At 36.1% G+C, this 23,837-nt stretch overlaps 1 protein-coding gene across 1 annotated transcript in view; it reads right to left on the reverse strand.

The window, feature by feature from the left end:
- Positions 1-23,837, reverse strand: part of Smp_138200 (hypothetical protein) — a gene marked incomplete at its 5' end in the record, with an annotated part of 53,059 nt that overhangs the window by 25,243 nt on the left and 3,979 nt on the right. Inside the window, 11 exons of the mRNA XM_018791251.1 lie at positions 1,017-1,215; positions 1,991-2,115; positions 5,024-5,200; positions 7,148-7,304; positions 8,598-9,001; positions 11,090-11,298; positions 12,516-12,657; positions 13,950-14,015; positions 15,348-15,484; positions 18,677-18,752; positions 20,844-20,978. Coding sequence (XP_018645532.1) covers positions 1,017-1,215; positions 1,991-2,115; positions 5,024-5,200; positions 7,148-7,304; positions 8,598-9,001; positions 11,090-11,298; positions 12,516-12,657; positions 13,950-14,015; positions 15,348-15,484; positions 18,677-18,752; positions 20,844-20,978 — 1,827 coding nt within the window. The remainder of the gene's footprint in view (positions 1-1,016; positions 1,216-1,990; positions 2,116-5,023; positions 5,201-7,147; positions 7,305-8,597; positions 9,002-11,089; positions 11,299-12,515; positions 12,658-13,949; positions 14,016-15,347; positions 15,485-18,676; positions 18,753-20,843; positions 20,979-23,837) is intronic.

Here is a 23,837-nt window from a genome sequence, read left to right on the forward strand (position 1 = left end):
TATCTCAATGCAATCGTTGATGCTCGTATTCTAAGGAAATATTAAGCTCAATTTAATTTAACGTAAACTTTGGTGCATGGAATGATGACTGTAGTATGAAACCAGTCAATAATGATATTCGATGTTTGAATACTAAATTAGTGATGTCTTGAACAATCTTAAAATGGACGACTAAACTCTTTAAAGACAACTGTCAATTCCAAACTAGATGAGATAAATATATTTTCTCAATATTCTGATAATTCAGTGAGATTCTCTAGGAATTTCACTCGGTCAAGAGTGATATGCTACCATCAAAAGTAACACTACAATGTGGTCTTGATCAACATTAGAGAAGTCGAAGTGATTCACTTACAAACAATTAGGCATATATATGATATCATCCAAGAGTGAATTAGTGGAATAAGAAGCATGAGATACTTTAGGAACTTAGTATTTAAGGAAAGACAAAGAGCGAATTTATCTGCACCAATGCGATCAATCCGGAGTCATGGCACCTACCATCTCTAATTTTAATAGTCACAATAGTCGGTGCTGACCCTAACAAGGCAGTCTACACCTACCTGGATGACCCAATTCAACAATTATTGAATTCATAGACTGATGGTTTGGTCGACCTTAACTTTCACCAACTTATTTTTGCATCGACCAAAATTAAACATGATAGAAGGCAGTAGTTGAACAAATACAATACGTGGAGTTTCACAACTACATCAACCAATTTATCATCATTACCAAATGCATTATGGTTAATCTGGAAATGAAAACGTGTATTTGAACAAAAATGTTGAAATTATTCTTCTGACAGACAGTTCAGTTTTGCGACAGCATTATTAGAAATAAATAACAAGTTGCTAACATCTCTGACAGTATATATATATATATATGCACCAGTGTCAGATATGTGCTACAAGGTTGTACAAAAACGAAAGTGCATTTCAATGCGACACAATAGTTAACAGGTCAAATGTTTCAGTATATCAGTTAACCAGAAAGTCAAAAGAAAGAGAACCTACCTGAACAAATAAAGGGTAACCGGCACCACGGCGAGTGATACATTCCATTGTATTATGTTTCCCCATACATGATTCCAGTGAAAAATCAATATTTTCTATTACAGTCGAACAATCGTTTGTAGACTTTTCATTTAATGACAAATTTTGACCGGTGATTGCATTAAGCCAATGGATAGGAATTGTAAAATAAACTGAATGACTACATTTAAAGAAAAAAAGTAGAATGAACATAGCGATGAATGAGAACTGAAAAACAAAACGCTAAAACGTACTTCACTCACACAAGGCACTACAAGATGGAGTCGGTAGAAATACAATTAGCAGGAAAACCAGATCCTAACATACGTTCCATAGCAATGTGCGCGTGTTAGGAAAGAATTCATTCAATGCTGATGGGATTGATGTTCACTCTGAAATTAGATCCAAGATCTCTTATTGTCAGTGTGAAACGTTACCATATCACAGAGACATATTCACACAACGACTAACCTCCATTGGCAGGTAGGAGACTAAGGTACTTACGCTCAATCATTTCGGAGCAGCAACCAATGTCACATAACACAAACAACATCATCTACTCACGATTACTACTACTAATTAAAATAATTCTGAAACGAAGATTGGTTGGTTACTTATCATTTCTATGACTAAAATACAGTCACTGTTAAATTATATTGCACGCTCACAGAGAGCAAACTAATTATTTGACTACGCATAAAATACATTCAATCAGTAATAAATATTCAACATCGAAAGATATTTCTGCTGAATCAATACAAATGTGCCCCTGAATGTCTTGGTATAGTAGAGGGTGAAAAGTCTCCTCTACCTCTCAAAATGCTCGCATATGACCACACGTATATGAAACACTGTCAGGTAAGTCCTACTCACTACCTTCTCGCAGTAGTATCCACAAAACTCACCAATCTGATAAATAAATATATACAAATGTAATCATCAATGATACAAGATACAATTCATCAACTTGCTTTACAAGTGCAGTACAAAAGTTTGTAAATCCAGTTGCACATAATTCAAATGCCCCACGATGGCGGCAACAAAGTAACTGAGTACAGAAAAATCGAGCAATAGAAAAAATCTGTAATGTAGAGAGTAGAAAAGAGAAATAATTTGTACAGTAGAAAAATAATAGATTGAATATTGTTTAACTTTATATGACACTTAGAGAATTTTCACAACACGTTTTTCAACAAATATCATAATGTTAAACTTGTAAGGCAATTGTAATTCAATGTTTGAATTATATCTGAAAAGTCCTAGACTTGTTTCCAAAGTAAAATTACGTAGCGCAGTGTAGAAATACTGTATACAATTACTTTGTCACAAATTTAGCATTTTAATATTTAATTAACAGTAAAATAGTATGTGTTACAGTGATTGGTTTCCTCGGCAATACTAGACTGGTCATGTGATGTATCAAAACAACCACGGGTGACAAGTGAGAGACATATGAATGAGCTGTAACCAAGAATCACTCACACCAGATTAAATAAAGTTATCATTATTACTTTGAACACCACAAATACAAATGGATCCGATCCCCTGATGCAGGGTCTTAGATGCATACTGCTGAGAAGTCCCATAGTGAGGCAAGATGACTATCCAGTGCTTCTACATTTTAAGTGGTGATCTAGCTACGATCGGCTTCTTATCTTAAACTGTTAAAGTTCTACAATGTCCACAAATACCCCTGAAATGAACGTACATGAATTATACTATTCAGTTTTTAGTAGTTAAAATCTCCAAGCAGCTTCTTTGTGCTAGACAGTACGGTTAGTGTTGAAAGCTGTTTGTAGTTTTTTACAAACATTTGTTAAAACTTTTGGTATCTATTCTGAAAGCGCTTATGATAACTAAAGTCTCTTGTCATTTTACAAATCTCTCTTCTTCATACTAAAACTAAACTTTAAATAATTCCACCTGTAGCCCCTCCTGAGGGCTGCTGCCGGTCCCAAGCTCGGATGAAGGAGGAGAGTTGAGCATGGGGTCAGCAACCCCATCCCGTGGAAAACTAACTCGCTAGAACGCTAACCATAAAAAAATTATTCAAACCATTTAAACTCTTCCCTGGGAGTTAGAAGGTCTTCATTTAGAAGAGTTATGACGCCCCATACTGAAAGTCAACTCCCTTCGGAAGCCACGAGGTCGATGCCCATTCTCACAACCAGAACAATCACTTATTTAGATACATGGAATCCTCGTATAATGTGGGAGACCGGGAGAGTCTTCCAAATTGCTGCAGAAATGAGAAAATACAACCTGGAGGTGCTTGGGATCAGTGAAACACATTGGACGCAGGTTCGGCAACAACGACTAACTTCAGGGGAGCTGCTGTTATACTCCGATCATGAAGAATAAAATGCCCCACATGCATGAGGAGTTGCATTGATGCTGACCAAACAAGCACAAAATGCACTTATAGGATGGGAATCTCAAGGACCAAGGATCATCAAAGCCTCTTTCAAAACAAAGAGAGAGGGCATTACAATGAACGTCATCCAATGCTATGCGCCTACTAACGACAACAACGAAGACGTTAAATATCAGTTCAATGATAGGCTGCAGTCAATCGTCCAGAAGTGCCCAACAAAGGACCTGACCATTCTGATGAGAGATTTAAACGCCAAGGTTGAAATGGACAACATCGGATATGAAGATATCATAGGAAGACATGGACTGGGAGAAAGGAACGAGAATGGTGAGAGATTTGCAGATCTATGTGCCTTCAATAAACTGGTCATAGGCGGCACTACATTACCACATAAACGCATTCACAAAACCACATGGACGTCACCGGACCACACTACACAGAACCACATCGACCATATCTGCAACGACAAAACGTTCAGGAGGAGGATGGAAGATGTGAGAACCAGGAGAGGAGCTGATATGCCATCAGATCATCATTTGTTGGTCACCAAGATGAAACTAAAACTTAAGAAGCACTGGACAACGAGGTGGACAACATCACAAAAGTTTAATACGGCCTTTCTTCGAGATTCTGACAATCTCAACAAATTCAAGATAGCCCTCAGCAACAGGTTCCAGGTCTTTCATGATCTACTCAATGGAGAGGGAACTACCATGGAGAGCAACTGGAAAAGTATCAATGAGGCAATCATTTCAACATGTCAGGAGGTTCTGGGTCACAAGAAGCACCATCACGAGGAATGGATCACTGTTGGTACACTGGATAAAATTGAAGAAAGGAGGAACAAGAAGGCAGCAACCAATATCAGCCGGACAGGAACAGAGGATTCGTTGGCCAGACACTATCAGCAACAACCTACTGTGGGAGAGAACAAACCAGACTACAGAGGAGGAAGAAATCAGGAAGATGTGCTGGAAGTGGATAGGATACACATTGAAGAAATCACCCAACTGCGTCACAAGGCAAGCCCTCACATGGAATCCTGAAGGTCAAGTGAAAAGAGGAAGACCAAAAAACACATTACACCGAGAAATGGAGACAGACATGAGAAGAATGAACAAGAATTGGACAGAATTAGAAAGGAAGGCCTAGGACAGTGTAGGTTGGAGAATGCTGGTCGGCGGCCTATAATCCATTGGGAGTAACAGGCGTAAGCAAGCAAGTAACTAAACTTTAAAATACAGTGTCTCTGTGGTATTTTTTACCATCTACTTTCCGTACGATGTTCAGCTAACCAAGAATGTTAAGGTTTAACAAGAAACTGGGAAGTTAGTATTTTAAGCATTCAGTGTACAAGACGCATCAGTTGGTTAGGGATTAAGAGTGAGCATAGTATATGAACCAGACCGATGATCACAACACTGACCAGATTTAAGCTCAATAAAATCTATTACGTCTAATAAAGATATTGAAGATGTAGAAATATTAGTAGACAATAGGGGAATCAATCTTCTTAAATGAATTATCGATTAAAACAGTTCAATGATCTTTGAACTATGAAAAGGAAAGCGTTTATCGTATACATCACAAAAAGGAAAAAAATCAACTCACGAACCTCTTTTGGTTTCATTTGATTACTATCGGATTTATTCAAACCGTATGAGACAAGTGATATACCCATAAGTAAAGATAATTCACGAACAGAACGCCAACAACATAAAATTAAATATTCTGGATGATTTCGTGTTTTTTCATAAAATTTATTCAATTGATAAGCTTCTTCATCTGCAGTCTTCAAATAGCGGGAACAAGGATTGTTAGAATAAAAATGATTGTGAAACACTTTAATTACAAAAAAAATAAACTAATGGGTTTTTTATATTAAAAAGCCGCTTGATTGCACAAACTATCAAACAAGCAGCAAGTTAATGACTTATTAGGGATAATCAGGAACGCTTTGTAGTTAAATTGGTAGACACTTTTTTATTTGATTCGTTTTGCAGTAAATTTCCAGAACAAACTAAGCACTTCCTCATGGTTATTTTAAGAACCACTCAATTTCACTTCTCATTTTTAGTCAGGTCAACTTTCTTAATTTTAAACATCCTTGTAATTTAATATTGGTAGGTTTCAGTAGCTTCTTATTCTTCGCTTAATAAAACACAGGCTATCAGTGATGGGAACTCTGTCTGTGGCTCTTCTAGGGTTACTGCTGGTCCCAAGTCCAGGTAAAGGAGGAGAGTTAGGCTTGGGGTCAGCAACTAAATCCCGTGGAAAACAACCTTTCTAAAAAACGCTAACCAGAATAAGCAAATTAAACCTTTTAAACTGCGCCCCTCAGTTTGAAGGATCTTCATTTAGAAGAATCATGACGCCTGATGATGAAAGCCGATATTCTTAGGAAGTTAGGAGGTCTATGGCCATTCTAACAACCACAACAACAATTAATATAGGTACATGAAATGTCTGGACAGTGTGGGAGACCGGGAGGACCAGTCAAATAGTCACGGAAATGACGATACAACTTGACGGTTCTCAGAATGAATGGAATTCATTGAACTCTAGCTGGACAGAAAATATATCAGTTTCGTAAGAGGTACTGTTGTACTCTGGTCATAAAGAAAATGCATCACACACACACAATGAGTTGCTTTGACACTGTTCAAAGAAGGACGAAATACACTTATAGGATGGCAATATCATGGATCCAGAATAATCAAACTACCCTTCAAAACAAGGACAGAGGAGATCAAAATGAATGTTATCCAATGTTATGCACCCACCAATGATAGCAATGATGACGACCAAGATCAGTTTTACGAGAGGCTGCAATCGATCATAGCGAAGTGCTCAGGAAAAGACCTGACCATCCAGACGGGAGACCTAAACGCCAAAGTTGTAATGGACATGGACTGGGAGAAAGAAACCAGAATCGTGACAGATTTGCAAATTAATGTGTATCCCAGAAAATGGTTATAAGTGGCCCAATATTGCCACACAAACGCATAAACAAAGCTACATGGGTCTCACCGAATCACACCACAAAGAATCAGATGTAAAGGCGAGGATTGGCAAAGCAAGAGCCACATTCCTACAATTGAAGAACATACGGAGCTCGAAACAACTCTCAGCAGACATCAAAGTCAGAATTTTGAATACGAACGTCTAGACAGTCCTACTGTAAGGAGCTGAAACTTGGAGAACGACTACAACCATCATCAAAAAGGTACAAGTATTTATAAACAGTTGTCTACAAACAATACTCAATTTCCGTTGACAAGATACCACCAGCAACAGCCTACTATAGGAGAAAACATAACAGCTTTCATCCGAAGAAGAGATTAGGAAGAAACGTTGGAAGTGGATAGGATATACATTACGGAAGGGAAAGGAGGAAGGTTAAGAAACACACTACATCGGGAATCGGAAGCAGACATGAAAATTATGAATAGTAACTGGAAATAAGTGGAAAGAATTGTCCAGGACAGAGTTGGATGGAGAATGCTGGTGGGCGGCCTATGTTCCTCCATGAGGGTAACGAGAGTAATTAAGTAAGTATTCATCATGGCGCGAAAATCTGATACCCGCTATTTTAAATCTGTTTGGTGGTTTGTTAGTAAAGTACACTTTTACCGACACTTATATTGTTTTTTGGAGATTAATACAATGAGTATTAGGATATGACCGAATTGAATTCGATGTACACTAGCCAGAAAAAGTAAATATAATCGTTGCTCACTTTGATATCATCATTGATTACGTCTTGTTGTGAAGTTAACAAGACACCTTCAGGTGATTCATGTCCAACAACTGGTAGCACGATTTCAGATATGCGAAGACCTAGTGAAATTATACGCTCGATAACATTTACTCCGTTGATTTGTTTGCACAAGGATCTATGAGAAAGTGTTTTTTTCAAATAACATTAAAATATCTGTTTATTATCACCTGAGTCACTTCTTAATAGAGAATCATAATAGTATTCCATCTTTTGTTTTTACTTGTGAAGTTCCTTAATGTCATTTATGTGATAGTGTCAAAAGGATTTTTAGTAGGAATTATGTGTTTTTTGAAAAGCTTTAATATCATGGTGTATGGCCATAGCTGTTACAAAATCTTATGAATCAATAATAGTCACAGATACATTATGGTCCACAAATTATTGCATACAACGGACTAAAAACTTAAATTGTAAGTACCTAGCATGTTACTGCCTCGAGACTTCATAGTTGACTACATAAATTATGTCTAGAGGGAGGATTCAATTTTAATATTAGAAGCGCATAGGCAGAAGACTGAATTCAGCTCTTTCTTGGTTAACCTAGCATGGCAAAACCAAATAATTAGATACACAAATTATATATATATATATATATATATATATATATATATATCTGACTCAGCTAATGAGATATAGGTTGAGAATAGGAGCACAAGAGACTACTTTCAACAGCATATCTCATCTGTTTTTTATCTGCATGTGAGTACAAGCATATGGTATGTTTAGACAATCATAGCCTTTGATATACTCAAGTAAGTCAGGTAATAATGCAACTATTATGTGCTTTTCTCCGCAACTATTTGATTTACTTTAAATTCATACGTCGAAACTGTTTAACATGATATGATGATGCACAAGTGATTTAGGAAGTAGACTGTAACTCATTTACCAAGTGCAACCAAATTGTTTATTTGTATGAAGGTTAGTGATAGTAACCTGAAATATAGAAAACGAAATATATGGACGGTCATTTAAACTTGTTCTGTAACTACTTCTTAGAACCGTTCACGCATATATACATAACAGATTAATACACAATAATTCAGGTGTAATTAAGAGCATGATATGCCCTCTTAGATAGAGTTAAAACCTAACAATCCAAATTCCCAACTTCAGTTGATATTTGTCAATATTATGCAGTCAATCAATTCAGAAATTTCAAAGTTTAAGGATAGTGTTTTTTCCAAGATATTAAAATCGTGGTTTCACTTTTGTGACGATTATTGTTGCACAATAACATCAAAATAAGACGAAATGTATTTAACTACGGTTTCATGATGATGATAATGATAAGTGGTTAGTGTTTCATTCAACATCTTACAGTGAATGACCACATCTCAGGGTAATCTTACGAATGACAATTTAAAAATGAAAATGAAAAATACACAAATTAAAGAGCAAAACATACTCTGCCTTAATTGATGCACTACTCGAAGTTTGAGTATCGGTAGGTTTTTTATTTTTCTTACTCAATGGTGATGATAATGAGGCGACACCAATAACAGAACGGATAGTACTAAGTATAGCATAAAATGGTTTATTAGTTACCACAGACATTAAACCAATTACTGGTAATTTTTCACAAATTGCAATTTGTTCTTGAAGTTGATTGAGAAGGGAATCAATTGCTTGTATAGCTTTCTCATCTACAGACGATGAAGATGAAGGCAACTGGTTCGTTTCATCGACATTCTCATTACCATATATAAGAAAACGTAATATATCACCAGCAATAGGACTGACATCCGGTTTGGAACTTTGAGCATAGATTTCTAGTGCATCAGTCCATAATTTATTGATATAATTAGGATTCTGAAATGAAAAGGAATGTGATGGAGTAGAAAGACCAATAAATTAAGATTTACACTGCATAAATTGTATTATACGTAAACTGAGAGTAGGGGAGTAAGGTTGTGTGGATTATTTTTTTTTGAAGAAAGCAGAACCATGCGACATATTTAATTAAGTTTTGAAATGAAAACAATGGAGAAAAGTGTTACTGTTTTTAGAATGAAACTAAGATATGGCATCAAGCCATGAAACCATTGAATATTGGCATGAGTAATGTTGATAAATGCAAACAATCTAGTTGAGGTACATACGATTATCATGAAAAACGACAGATGTTGATTGACATGGCTCAGAATTGATCATAATGGAACAGATGTATTCACTTTCTATTTTCCTTTAGATCTTGGATTACGGTTATGTCTAATATATGCTTTTTTATTCCTTGTCGAAACATATTCTTAATATTTATTCTTTCATACTATTATTTTTACAGAGATTATTTTCACACCTTTATTGTTCATCTTGTTCACTTCATATTGTTGTGTTAATTTGATCATAGTAATATGAACCAATGAACATTTTTCTATGTTGAAATTACGTCATCCGCTTGAAATACATGTATTTTTATATGGGTTAGCTAAACCATGGATTTCAATATAGTGTTATAATTAAGTACCTGCTGAGTACTAACTGAAGTCTACAGTTTACCGTGAAAAAGTAAAACAGTCTTAGTGTTGGATACATTTTAGCTCAGAGGTGAGAAAACTGGCTCACAAGATCATGCGGTAGTGAACAGAAGTAGGATAACTTAAATGTATCCTAGGGGGGCTTGGTGTTTGGAATCAAAAGGAATCTGGTTTGTCAGTGACTTATGAAACTTAACTTGTGCCATTGAAGCATACAAATGATTTCACTGTGATCTCAGCAAAACAGTTATTAGATTTTGACATAAAAGAATGGATTTTTCATGACATTTTAAATATTTTAGGACGTCTAAGCTACAGTTTAACTTACTGTTCTATTTTATTTGAATATATTGGGTTAAGTTATCATGATCATAAGATGGGACCAATAGACATTCAAAATGACAACAGCTTGAATAGAACGCTTTACAAAACATGCAACATTGACTGCATTCTATTCGTAATCAAAAATATTATGGATTTCAAATGCTTTTCTGTTAAGAGTCAACTTATAAATAAGCGTTCCTCATATATATGAACTTCAATAAATCAAAATGCAGATCTCGAATGACTGACATGACGCTACAACACGTTACGTTAAACAGATGATTTCTGATGGGAACGTACAGATGTAGAACTATGCATAGTTGTATCCAGCATTTTATTGATAAGGTAGCATAATAGACTTATGATTACATTGGTGAATATTGGCTTTATTAATAAGTAAATTACGTAAGTATTTTTATCAAAGTTATTTTACCGATGTGTAGTTGAGGTTCACCTGACATAATACCTGTATTCACAAGGTTTGCTGATAGAACGGTTTATCCATCTCTATTTTATAATCTGATCAGTTATAGGTATACAAAATGATACTTACAAGCTCTTTTCCGGCATTTAATTATTGTATCATTCAATAGTACTAGTGTTTTAAAATAAACTACATTTAGTTTTCATGAATTCCTGACACTTTAATGGAGCTATACCTCGCGATTAGTCGTTTGGACCATTATCATGTATGTTAGATAGTAATTATTTGGTTCTTTGTAGGTTGAGCATGGAGAGGACTTCGATAAAATTCGAACCAATTCAAAAATAAAAACTGCTGCTTCAGTATTCTAATTAACAGTCATCTTTGGAAACTTATTCTTTTTTCGGTCAGTTCTAATTAGGATTAATTTTAATTGAATGTAGTTGTGTCTCAGCTCTTCTGTTCCACTTCTATTTTATCTTAAATATTGTTGAATTTAAATAACGCTGTAAAATCTAAGCAAGTAGCTAATTAACATAACGACGAATAACATAGAAGTACGGACACATACGCACTAAACTTAATAGTAATAAATATGCACACAAGAACAGATACCACTTGTTTCAATAATTATGTGTAGTATCGTTTAGGAAATGGTTATAAAAACCAACTTACAAGTTGTTTTAAAATACCCAATCTCAGCAGTATTTTCAAAACATAATCTCGGTCAACATCATATCGACTGCATAAACCAGTGAAAAGAAGAGGAAGCAACTCTGACGTTGAGCAACCGATTGGTTTAAAATTTTCATCGTTAAATGAAGATATTCTATGTAATTTTTGAGCTGCTTCAATTAAACAACCCATAATTTGTGCCGTGAACTCTTCAGAATTTAAAACAAAGTGATAATGAGTTACAAAATTATTATTATTATTTACAAAGAAGAAAACATAACCAATTAAAAAAGCATATGAGTCGATTATAAATTATTGATGTTTATCATAAACAAATGAAATTTAAGTTGGAGATCTCTAGTCCACTGATTTAGACTGTTACAATCGTGGATGATTATTGTCAGTACTATAGACATAACGAAAATACATTTATTTTCATTTCAGAACAAACTTCCATACCCAAAAAGAAACCTATATGGTTGGTAGAACGACGTAGGTATGGCTTAAGTTTGGTAAAATATAATCGAGTACAAAGATGATAAGTGTTCCCGTTTACTTATTTATTTAAACACATAGACGTTGGTACAAAGAGGCACCAAAGAGATATGGGCCACATAAATCATTGCCGGTGGAGGTGTTTTTACGAAATTGAGAGGACAAAAACCGAATGTCCGACGCTTGAATCGGGTTGGTGGATATGGAGGATCCACCTAAGGGAGTTAGAAAACCCTGATCCCAAAACAATGTTGCACATGGGCTCCAGGATCCTAAGGGAACAAATGTCGTATGAAATTATTGTTGGTCACCGACTACCATAGGACCGCATCTCGAAACGTCGCTCCACTGCCACTGCCTTAGGGACTAGACCTTTAAGTCGAAAGTTCCTGATGTGGCCCCCTAAGAAAACTATCTGCTTCTGTTTGGACACTCGAGCAGTATCCCAGCCCTCATACAAATCGAATGAAGTGTTCCCGTCTTACAACACCATGTTAAACAGACTCACCCTATTTTATGCATACTATTAAAGTGGCTTTCAAATGATATAAAGTTTGCTGATGTTAAGATTGAGTGATTAAATCGCAAAAATGATCAATTTTTTACATGATACCAGCTTACATAGCCTATTCTATAGCTAGCCTAATTACTGTCTTTACATAGCAAACGTTTTACTGAATAAGTGAGACAATGACAGTGGATGTCTACAGATTGAACTCGCTTGATGCATAGAGATCGTTCATTTTGGCGAGTTAGAAAACATTGATTCTAAGTAGATGGTTTAGATTCCAAGGTTGATATACAGTTACTTTATAGTTTGAGAGTAACATAACACACCAACATACTAAGTGTTTACCTCATTAATAAAAATGTTAAATGAGTGTATAACACCAAAAATCACATTATAAAAATTACAAAATAAAAATGTTACCTGAATAACCATCGGTATGAAACACAGAATAAAAGCATTCAACAACTGTGTATAACCCAGCTAAGCCTAATGATAAACGAGATGCTGGTGATCCAGGATAAACACATGTCATTAAGATATGAACCAGTTTAACATGAAACGACTGAAGAAAAAGAACAGTAGGATGAGCATTTTTCTTTTTGAAAACACTGACGTCAACAAATATACGTAGAGATAAATTTAGAAGTAATAAAATAGCAAGGAAACCTGAACCATTTATGCAGTACTATTCCAATACATTATTCGTAGGCTGGACAATCCTAAGCATATTATGCGCTTGTGATGTCATGGCCTCTCAAAGTCAAACGGTAAGTGAGGAATTATAGAGGAGGTAGGCTACTGAAGAAAATCGATTATATACCAGTTCAACGTCTCAGGATATTTGTCATTGTATATACCCATGATTTAAGTACATTGTATTTTCGTTCGGCAATTAAAGCTTTACACTGAATTCAGTCTTCTCATTTACATAAGCGGTTCAGTACACAGTAAGAAATGAATACCGTAGCTGAATCGGATGGTAAAATACAATAGTTACATTTAAGAGGTTGTATACATTATTAGTATAGAACATTTGTGAAAATTGATAGTTTTTAGTTTACACAATCGATTGACTTTGGCTAGGTAAATATTGAAAACTGTGAAGTACTTGAAAGTTTTTCGGCTTAGTATAAAACTGCACAGAACTATACACTCACAACTCTATAATGGACAAAACATAAGATCTTTCAGTTAGAATGAAAACCGCTTTCAGACACTACGAGGTCTGAACATAAAGAATACTCAGTGAACTTATACATAGCTTGAAAACGAAGTTCTCAATGTTTTGTTGTAAAACCGAGACTTAAGGAATCAACCGTGTTCGTATTGAGACAGGAGCACACCATTGACATATGATAACGATATTATCGTGACTACTGACAAGCATATAAACTACTCAATTATTGGAGGACGGTTCAGTGGCTAAGGTGTTCGACTTTCACTCTAAGCTCGAACCCCGCTTCACCTATTCCGTTTCGGCAACTATGTAGTATAACTAAGCTTTATGCTTATAGACTGGCTCTTAGCCAAGTACACGAATCTATACATGTTAAACGGATTTACAAATATTGAAACCCTATCATGGTCACAGCAAAACCTGTGCATCCTATGCTGGAACTCGTGTGTGATTGTAAATGTGCACATAAATGAAGAAACTAAACAAGGAGACAGCATAGAAACATAGTTGTAAGTTGAAGAATGAACTGATTGTGTTGAAAAGAGACTAAAAACAGATCAAACGTCAAGAAATAGAAAACTTGGAAATATTGAAATTTATCTTAAGCTAATTATTACTATAGATAAGCACTGTGAATTTATTTTTTTTTTAAATCCACGACACCGCATTCAACTTACTTTAACATCATCTAAATTGGTAGTGTTTGTTTCACGTTTCATAATTAAAAGTGTATGCAACAAAATCTGTCAGTGTAGTAAATTTAATAGAACAAAAAAATGATTTCATCAAAAATACTATTTTCATATATCAATGTAAATATTCATTGATGATTATTTTGAAAGATACATTAAGATATAATAACTGATTCCATTCTATTCTCAGTATCTTTCATTGGTGACTAATTGAAATTTATACAACTTAGCACCGTTGGATGCCGGCTCAGTGGTCTATCGGTTAAGGGCTCCGGCTTGAGACTGGTAGGTCCTGGGTTTGAATCTCGCGAGTGCGGGATCGTGGATGCGCACTGCTGAGGAGTCCCATAATAGGACGAAATGGCCGTCCAGTGCTTCCAGGTTTTCCATGGTGGTCTAGCTTCAATTGACTCATGATTTCAACTGTGAAAATTATAAACTGCCTAAGAAACTGTGTATCATGATCATATAACAGGATAATTTACTATGATCTAATGACTGAGATATGTGCTCAACTGTAAATACTCAATCAACATATGTATTGTAAATTTGAAAAAAGAAGTTATGAACGCATTACTTTGCAAAATTTTAATTACATTGGTCTTGAACTTTCTCAAAATATTTTTTTCATTTGTGGTATAAACAATATTTATCACATCCACGATTCCTGTTTTTTTTAAGGATTCCTAGAAGTCCTCAAGGCCTCGTCGTCTTAATATTCATCCAGTGTCTGTCTTGTACGATCATTTTGCATTTTGAGCACGAAACCAATCTTAAAAGTTTAATTCTACACTGCGATGGTCTGTTGCCACATTTTTGCCCTCAAATGTCTTGGTACGGTCAACTGTCGGGAAAGTCCCCTTTCCCTCTCGAAAGCTCTCATGTGGCTACGCGTATACAACCGCTGTCGGGTAAGTCCCACTTACTGCCTTCACGCAGTGGGGGTGTTGTTTACAAAATCGAGAGGACAAAAGGCAAATGTCTGATGCTTTAATCGGGTTGGTGGATATGAAGGATTCACCTAGAGGAGTTGGAAAACCCTAATTCCAAACGAATGGGGTAATTGGGCTCTAGGATCCTGAGGGAACAAAAGGTGTATGAACCTATTGTTGGTCACCGGCTATGGGATTGTATCTCTTTATGTTGTTCCACTGACTTATGGATTAGACCTCTAGGTCAAAGGCTCGGGGTGTGGGACCCTAAGGAAACCACCCACTTAGGTTCGGGAGCCCGGGCAGTACTCTCGCCTTCACACAAATCGAATGATTTGTGTGGCGCATACATATACAAAGCAGTCTCAGTAGCTTAAATCAGTTCATCTATTGGACAAATACTGTTTAAGATAGAAGGATGGGAAACAAGCAGAAACACAAACAAACTTACATCTTTAGTTGCACTGACAATTTGGCCATGTATACGCTTTGAATCTGGCCACAAATCATGTCTGAGATAATTAAGAAACAATTCCAACTTTTCGTTTGATAAGATCATTTTTTGTTCGGACTTTGTAATTAAACTTACTAAAACATTTAAAGCTAAAAGACGTAACTTGATTTTCAAATAAAAAGCAATGAGATAAAAAAACTTTTAGAAATTTCTTGTGTATTCAGACGTAAAAAGAATTGTAAACAGGTAAATTTAAGTAGAGAATATTGCCACGATTCAGGTTTACTTTTGATTTTAATGTGATATTCCTTATATAAAATCAGGATAAGATATGGATTATTGTATGATAACTCAGAGTTAACCACGAAACCCGACAATCCTGATTTTGATATCACGTGGAATCCTAGATGTCCACTTCTATATTAAGACGAAACAACTGTAAAGCGTTTCCTGATTTTTAATGATAACCTCACTAAGGCCTATATTCATGATGTAAAAGTACAAAGGCATTTCATATAAACACGAAATTCAGAGATAATTCTGAAACAGAGGACTGACATAGGTTGAAAAGCAACGAGTAGCCAATATTACCTCTTTAAAAAAACGAATTACCACCGTGTTTGCGAAAAACAGAGAACATTAAGTCTGTTGTGCAGAGTTTTTGAACGATGATGAAATATTAGTTGGGTGAAGTTTGTATAATGATAAAGTAACTTAATACATCTCATTTTAATGATAGCCATCTGTAATGGTCAATTATTTCGACTTTCAGCCACTAAATCATAGGTTCGAACACCGTTCGGGCTTGAATCTTTGCTAGAGATAGCATGATAATTAGAGGTCATTGTTATTAAAAGTTAGTCACTGCACAAATGATTGGCTATTATATCCATCTTAAAACAATAATAACCGATTCTAACATTTTTAAGCTATTTATATTATTGGGCGACAAGTGTGAATGCCAAAGCAGCAGGCGTAAAAATTATATATATATATATATATATATATATATATATATATATATATATATATATATATATATATATATATATATATATATATATATATGCACACAGTTATATAATATGCACTTACCTGATTATCATATGAGCCAAGACATGCTTTTAAGAAATTTAACGACAAGTATTCACAGTAGTTAAGTTTCATTCCATTCAATGATAAAAGATGATAACAAGTTAGTAGAAACGTAGGTAAGTCAGTATCCATTTTAACTGTTGCGAAACAAACAAAATGAGGGAAAGTAAAGTAAAACTACTGTATGAGTGAATTTTTTTTATTTAAAGACTTGAAAAAATGGAGATTCTCATAACATAGACCTTATGAGATTGTGACTTTTCGGTTTAAAACACATTCCATTTTATATACAATTGGTTGGTCACTGAACAGTAGCCAATATCATGTTTGCCTAGGTTTTTAGAGCTGATCGAATTCTATTGACCAAGTTGTAATAGTGTAGTCACGAGTCTGAGTGACTTCTCATGGAGGGTAATATTTCAAGATGCTTTATGGTTGGAGGTATTAGGGAAGAGATGATGCTTCCAATAGGTTTCACACTACTTAGCCATTAAAGAAAGTGGCGCTCCTTGAAGGATTCAGACCAGCACCATCCACATTTAGTGGACTGAACACCTCAGCGGTACTGTAGTGAACGAAAACTCAGGTAGGGTAAACCATTTATTCTTCAATATAAAACTACTGGCTGCCTTCGTAAAGAATGAAAACCATACATTAAATACATTATTTGCACATCTACCTTCGGTTGTCCAGTACATGCCTCATGATTCTTTCAATTTAATTTCTATCACAATTGCTCTGTGTCCCTTTCTGTTTTTTTTCTCAATTCAATCTTCTTAATCTTCTGCTAGCAGTCATTCCACTTTCGACTGTTGCTACCTACTACTTACATCTGTCAGCATAAGTAGGATCCACCACAGTAGCATTTCAGACTGTGAAACTAGGATGCGAGCTCGAGTTAACCAAGAGATATAAGTTTTCTCCATATTCCACGTACACCATCTGGACAAAAATTAATCAACACGAAACCTAGATTTTCCTGCTGAATATCTCCGACCACCTAACAGTTGTCAGCGAGCTCTGAATGTAGGACTAAACATACATTTATATGAATCATTTCAATGTTGGTCACATTTCATATCAGCATGGTGAAGAAAGAAAATTTACAAAATGTAGAGTAAAAAGCTGTCGTACGTTAAATATCGTGAGCAAAGTTTAGAAGATGAAATAAGTAAGATTACGGGCATCACTGTTACCTAACTGCGATGTCGTCAACGGTATTCACAACAAGTGATTGAAATTTTCTCGTAGAGAAAAGGACAAGAACGATTCAATTCCTAAGAATTCTTAGTGTACTGGCAACAGAATGCTTGGTTTGAGCTGCCTATTTGGTTAGCCAGCATACGATGTTTGGTGGTTGAAGAAATGCCTAACAAGTAATTGAAACATCGTTTTACTCGGCGACCTTATTAACTCTATCGAAATCTTCACTACATTATGATACGCATATTCATCTTTAATCACCCTCGTATGTATAAGTATATCAATATCTGTAATAACGTTGATTTTCAAATATTTTACGTTGTAAGCAGCTGATGAGAACCTAACCAAATAAAATAAATTCATATTATTCTGCACCAGTCTTTGTTCTCGTTCCCTTTAAGATAATAAAGCGAAATATGTGTATGAAATTATAAAAACCAGTTAAAATAGCGAGCACTAGAAACAAAAAAAATGCTTTGCCCCCAAATGCCCTGGTACGGCCGAGAGTGGGGAGAGTCTGCTCTCCCTCTCGAAATGCTCTCACATGGCCACGCGAATATATAGCCTCTGTCGGGGAAGTCCTACTCACTGCCTTCTCGTGGCGGGGGTGTTGTTTACGAAAGTGAGAGGACGAAAAGCGAATGTCCGGAGCTTTAACCGGGTTGGTAGACACGGAGGGTCCACCTAGGGGAGTTGGAAAACCCTGATTCCAAACCAATGGTGCACATGGGCTCCAGTATCCTGAAGGAACAAATGGCGTATGAACCTGTTGTTGGTCACCGGCTACCATGGGACTGCATCTCCTTAAGATGCTCCACTGCCTTGTGGGTTAGACCTTTAGGTCAAAGGCTCGGGGTGTAGCCCCCTAAGAAAACCACCTGCTTCAGTCTGGGCACCTGGGCAGTATCACAGCCCTCACACAAATCAAATGAGATTTGTGCGGCTCATATATATCTGGTGCCCCCCCTATACCATATATATGTGTTTAGATAAATAATAATTAATAAGAAACAAAATAAAACAACTACCTGAGTCATTGTTGCAACGTTTTACGAGTAATTCCAACAATTTAGGATTGGTTTTCACTAAACTAGGTAGAATATTCTAATGCCAAAAGAAATAGAAAAAGTAAAATAAATCTACATGAAAACGTCTTAGTGGAGATTGATTTCATTTGTAGGATGGATAGCGCCCGAATGCCCTGGTATGGCCAAGAGTGGAGAGGACCCTCCCTCTAGCTCGAAATGCTCCCACAGTCACGCGTATACAGCTTCTGCCAGGGAAGTTCTACTCACTGCCTTCTTGTGGCAATACTGTTGTTAACGAAATTGAAAGGACGATAAGCGAATGTCCAGCGCTTTAACTGGGCGGGTGGACACGGTGAGTCCACCTGGGACAGTTGGGAAACCCTGACCCCGAACCAATGGTGCATATTGGGTCCAGTACTCTGAGGGGACAAATGTCGTATGAACCTATTGTTTGTCACCGGCTACCATTGGACTGTATCTCCTTACGATACTTCACTGCCTTTTGGATGGAACCTTTAAGTCAAAGGCTCGGGGTGTGGCCCCCTAAGAAAACTACCTGCTTCGGTCTGAGCACTCGGGAAGTATCATAGCCCTCACACAATTAAAACGAAGTGATATTTTTTGTGTGGCGCATATATATCTGGTGCCCCCTTGTACAATATTTATGTGTTCAAATAATAATAATAATATCAGAAGGGGGTTTTGTGGAGATTTTAGTAATTTTATAAAGCTTATATGTATATATATAGTTTATATTCTATATAGTTAATAATAATAATGTGGGATGGATTGATCTTAATTAGAGTACCACGTTTGGAATGAAAGTTGTCACCAATATTAACAAATAACCATCAAGATATATCGCAAATTGATTAAAATCCAAATTGTATTGGTGGATAAAGTGTTTATAGTGGGGCCTGAAGGTTTTGGGTTTGGTCTCTGGTAGGATCTAGATGTACACTGTAACTGAGGTGTCCTATACTGCTCAATGTACCCACCCATAGTATCCCGACTGATATCACACTAAGAAGGATACAACAGCCTAGGAAAACAAATTATTCAATTACTAATGATTTTAATTTTATTGAACAACGTACTACCTTTTTTAAAGTAAATGGATAAATCTCAACGATTTATTCTTCAGGATCAGTTTCGAAATCGACAGTAGTTAATTATTGTTTTATTTATAGATTATACTACTGTGAAGGAAATAAATACATTAAATGCAACATCTAGTATTCTTTAGTGAAAATATTTGCGACGATCGCTTAGTTGCATGGTTGCGAAGCGCTTAGTTTGTTATAGCATGTCGAATAGACATATTTCTGATAAAAAACGTCAACTGACTTTCGAAAATAGATTATAGTAAAACTCTGATCAAAATTCTTTTAGCATTTCATTAATCAGGTTTATTACTAACAATCCGCTTCCATAAAATAGGTATGACATATCACCAACTATAATGATTCAGAATAAAACCTATACAAAGCAGACAACTATGAACTTTGGTGAAAAGAGACCACATTGTTATTAATGTGGACAAAAGTAAATTATACTGACGAGCTGGTTAATTTTAGAACAGATAATCTTGGATATACGTGAGAAATTTGAAGCGCAATGATGGATGGCTGGTAACGTAACAAGAGCCAAGTAAAACCTAGCAATATTTTGCTATTAAGACGCTTGAAATTGTTAAACATGACAAGATTAAAGAACAGGAAAGGACTTGGGCAATGCTTAAGATTAACAATCAAAAAAGTGATTAGTTATTTATTTAAAGGGGAAATAATAGAACACAAATAGGGTTAAAATGTACATAACATGTTAAAATAACTTATAAACTTTCCATGGCAACTTAAAAGGTTTCGAGGCTTCAATTTGTAGAACTATCTGCATATATGTGTTTATCATTGTAAAGCATTTTCTTATTACAACTCCAACCTTAACCCAATTATTTTCCCATTGATTATAATCAATAATTTAACATGTAAACATTTGTTTATCATTTTAAAACTTCAGCCATTATAGTCTTAAAACTTTGATAACTAAGCATTGTCTCCTAACTGGCTGATTTGTTGTTCGAGATCAGTGGTATAGTTCACTTCTACAATTCATATGAATTTATAACAAAGGATATACGGATCAATGATAAAAAGAAAACATTTACCTGAATAACTGTAGAATGAAATGTTTCGTTAGAGTTACGAATAAAAGTATCGACTAAACCAGATAACCATACATTAATTAATGGGTCATTCTCAATGTACAAGTTTTGAGTAATTAATGTGTAGAATTCCGAAATCTATGTAGGCAAATAGTAAGTCATACATGCATAATCTTTAAATTATAATAAAATAGTCAATGTAATTATTGTAAGGTTGTTTATTTCTTGTAAAACCTTTCATTTACAAATGTTTATTTCATAATAATTTGAAGTCATGTATTGAAATAGAAAATTAACCTTTTTTTCCTTTATAAGAAAAGATGGGCCAAATTATTTACCGAATACATGTTTATGCATTTGCCTTGAAGTGTCATATAGTTTGTGTGAGAGGGTTAGTGAAATTTAAAAAACTTCGATTTCTCCTTCATTAACACATTTGCCAGGTACATATTAGTCTACTTGGCTTTCAGCCACACTCCAAGTATGAAAGTTAGTGATACTACCTAGTTGTTCAAGAAGTGGGGGGGGTTCGAACCTGCGACCTGACAATTGAATTGTGACTGAACTAATAAGCTATTGCTCATTTTTGGTCTGACCAAAACGTTCTCCATAGTTTCGAATGCTTACAATGCATTTTTTCTCGATGTGCAGATCATCGATGTGTACAGGTTACTCATGCTGTAGGAATCAATACTTTAATACATCTAAAATAGATTCAGAATTATATTTGCTGTTCTTCTTTAATCCGGTTGCATGGACGAAATCAAAGAGTAAAACGTGAATGAGTCGATTCGTATACATAATTATGTTGACGGTGTTCTACAGATTTTTATTTGTTCATTGAAGAAACTTATGATTGAACAGTTATAATCCATAATCCTGATACCACGAAGGTTACATTGATGGCAAGTCTGCCCAAACAAACAGACATATTAGCGTAGCATCTCTGATAAAAACTATATAAATTCACGTTTTTAAATTCGAGACAGGAGTGAAGAAAATCCATTAACAAAAGCCACATGAATAATCCACTGATACACATGAAAAAACTTCCTTTTTGAAAATGAAGTGAAACTATATCTTACGATAGCAGATACATTGCTTTTGGCTTGAGGGTCACATTCTAACTGGTACAGAAAGTACCAGAAAGAAATTGGCTGATGAGACTGTGAATCCTAATCGGCTGAAGTGACTGAGACATATGATATGTATCATCAAGCACTGCCTATATCAACATGCAATCATGACTGTAGTAGAAGCAAGTTAAAGGAAAGATAACAGGGGTCAGACTACAGTGCGGCATCAGTCCATGAAGTCATTGCCTGTTTGTATGAGCTGAGCTCGTCGACCCAGACCACCTGGTCGAGGTCTGGGTGATAAACGAAATTAGTGGTTAGAGACTTTGTATGACAACCTAAAATCGTTGACAATGGTGTAGATGTATTCGCTCCTTTTCTTCTACTGGACCTTGAGTTTTAATACCCCCTCATAAGTATCTCCCCATTTTATCTTTAAGAATCATTTTCTCAATGTTTAGTTTTCCTTACTATGATTGTTATTATAATGATTTGACCCATTTAATATTCGTTATATTAGTTTCTCTGAATGCTAATGTAATTTGAAGACTTGAGCTCATATTGCTTATGACTTAAAATAGAAATGCTGCAATTTTATTTACTTATTTATTTGAACACACAAATATTGGTCCAAGGGGGCACCAGATATATATGCGCCACACAAAACAATGAAAATGGGAAGAGAAAGGGGTAAGATGCATATATGAAAAAAAGAGTAATGGTGGGAGAAACTGAAATGTACAGCCAGAAGAACTCTCTCAGTTAAGGATGTTATGACCACTCTTTATGCAGAAAGTAAAAGAAGGTTACAGCAGGCTCGCCACTGGCTTCTATTCTGAGCCATATCTGATAACGTTTCTAGCCACTGTGTTGCACCATCTCTCAGACCCCAGCCAGGGAGTCGTGAAGGACCAACAGAAGCCAGCCCTTTTCAGCTTTCTTTCATACATTATGTCATACACTGACCACCTCTCCGCTTTTACCAACCAGTCCCAGAGTCGGCAAATAATGCACGACGTGAAATTCTCTGGAGCGACATTCGTAGAACATGTCCAAGCCACCGAAGTCGGTGTTTCAAGATGGTGACACCAATTGAATTATCGTCTCTGCGCCCGAACACACGATGCCGAACCTCTGCATTACTAACATGGTGTTGCCACTGGATGTCAGCAATCCTTCGGAGACAACGATGATCGAACACAGTGAGTCGTCTAACATACTCAACTCGGATAGGCCAGGTTTCACAAGCATAGAGCGGAACTGCTCTCACCGACGCGTTGTGGATCCGAGCTTTTTCAGACAGACTAACATCACGAACGCACCAAAGATGACCCAGATTGGCATAAGCCACTCTGGCTTTCACTATACATGATTCGATCTCATCACTCACGTTACCACCAGCAGTTATGCAGCTCCCTAGATACGCAAACTTTTCGACTACTTCAATCTGCTCATCACCGAGGGCGAGTACAGGATTAGAATCCTGCCAGTCTTGCAGAAGTACTTTGCACTTCGAGGGTGCTAAGCACATACCGTACCTACGGACACTGATTGGCAACTAGTTAAGCTCGGATTGCATGCCTTGGGTATTATCGCACAGTAAGAAAATATCATCCACATACTCAAGGTCGAGAAGTGTTTCTCCAGGCAACAGCCCCACACCGTCATTACTTACATCCATCTAAGCTGTTTCCAGAGTGTTACCGATGGCAAAGTTTAAGGGTAATGGTGAGACTGGGCAACCCTATCTAACCCCACTGCTTGAGTGGAACAGTGGAGAGAGGTGGTTGTATGTTCTCACTCTACCTGAGGTGTTTGTGTATAGGGCCTTTAAGATGTTGATAAACTTTTCAGACACACCCTTCTTCAACAGACAATCCCAGAGAACAGTCCTGTCCAACGAATCGAAGGCAGCGGCAGT

Source organism: Schistosoma mansoni, assembly GCF_000237925.1.
Source record: "Schistosoma mansoni, WGS project CABG00000000 data, chromosome 3 unplaced supercontig 0124, strain Puerto Rico, whole genome shotgun sequence".
Taxonomy (NCBI): Eukaryota; Metazoa; Platyhelminthes; class Trematoda; order Strigeidida; family Schistosomatidae; genus Schistosoma; species Schistosoma mansoni.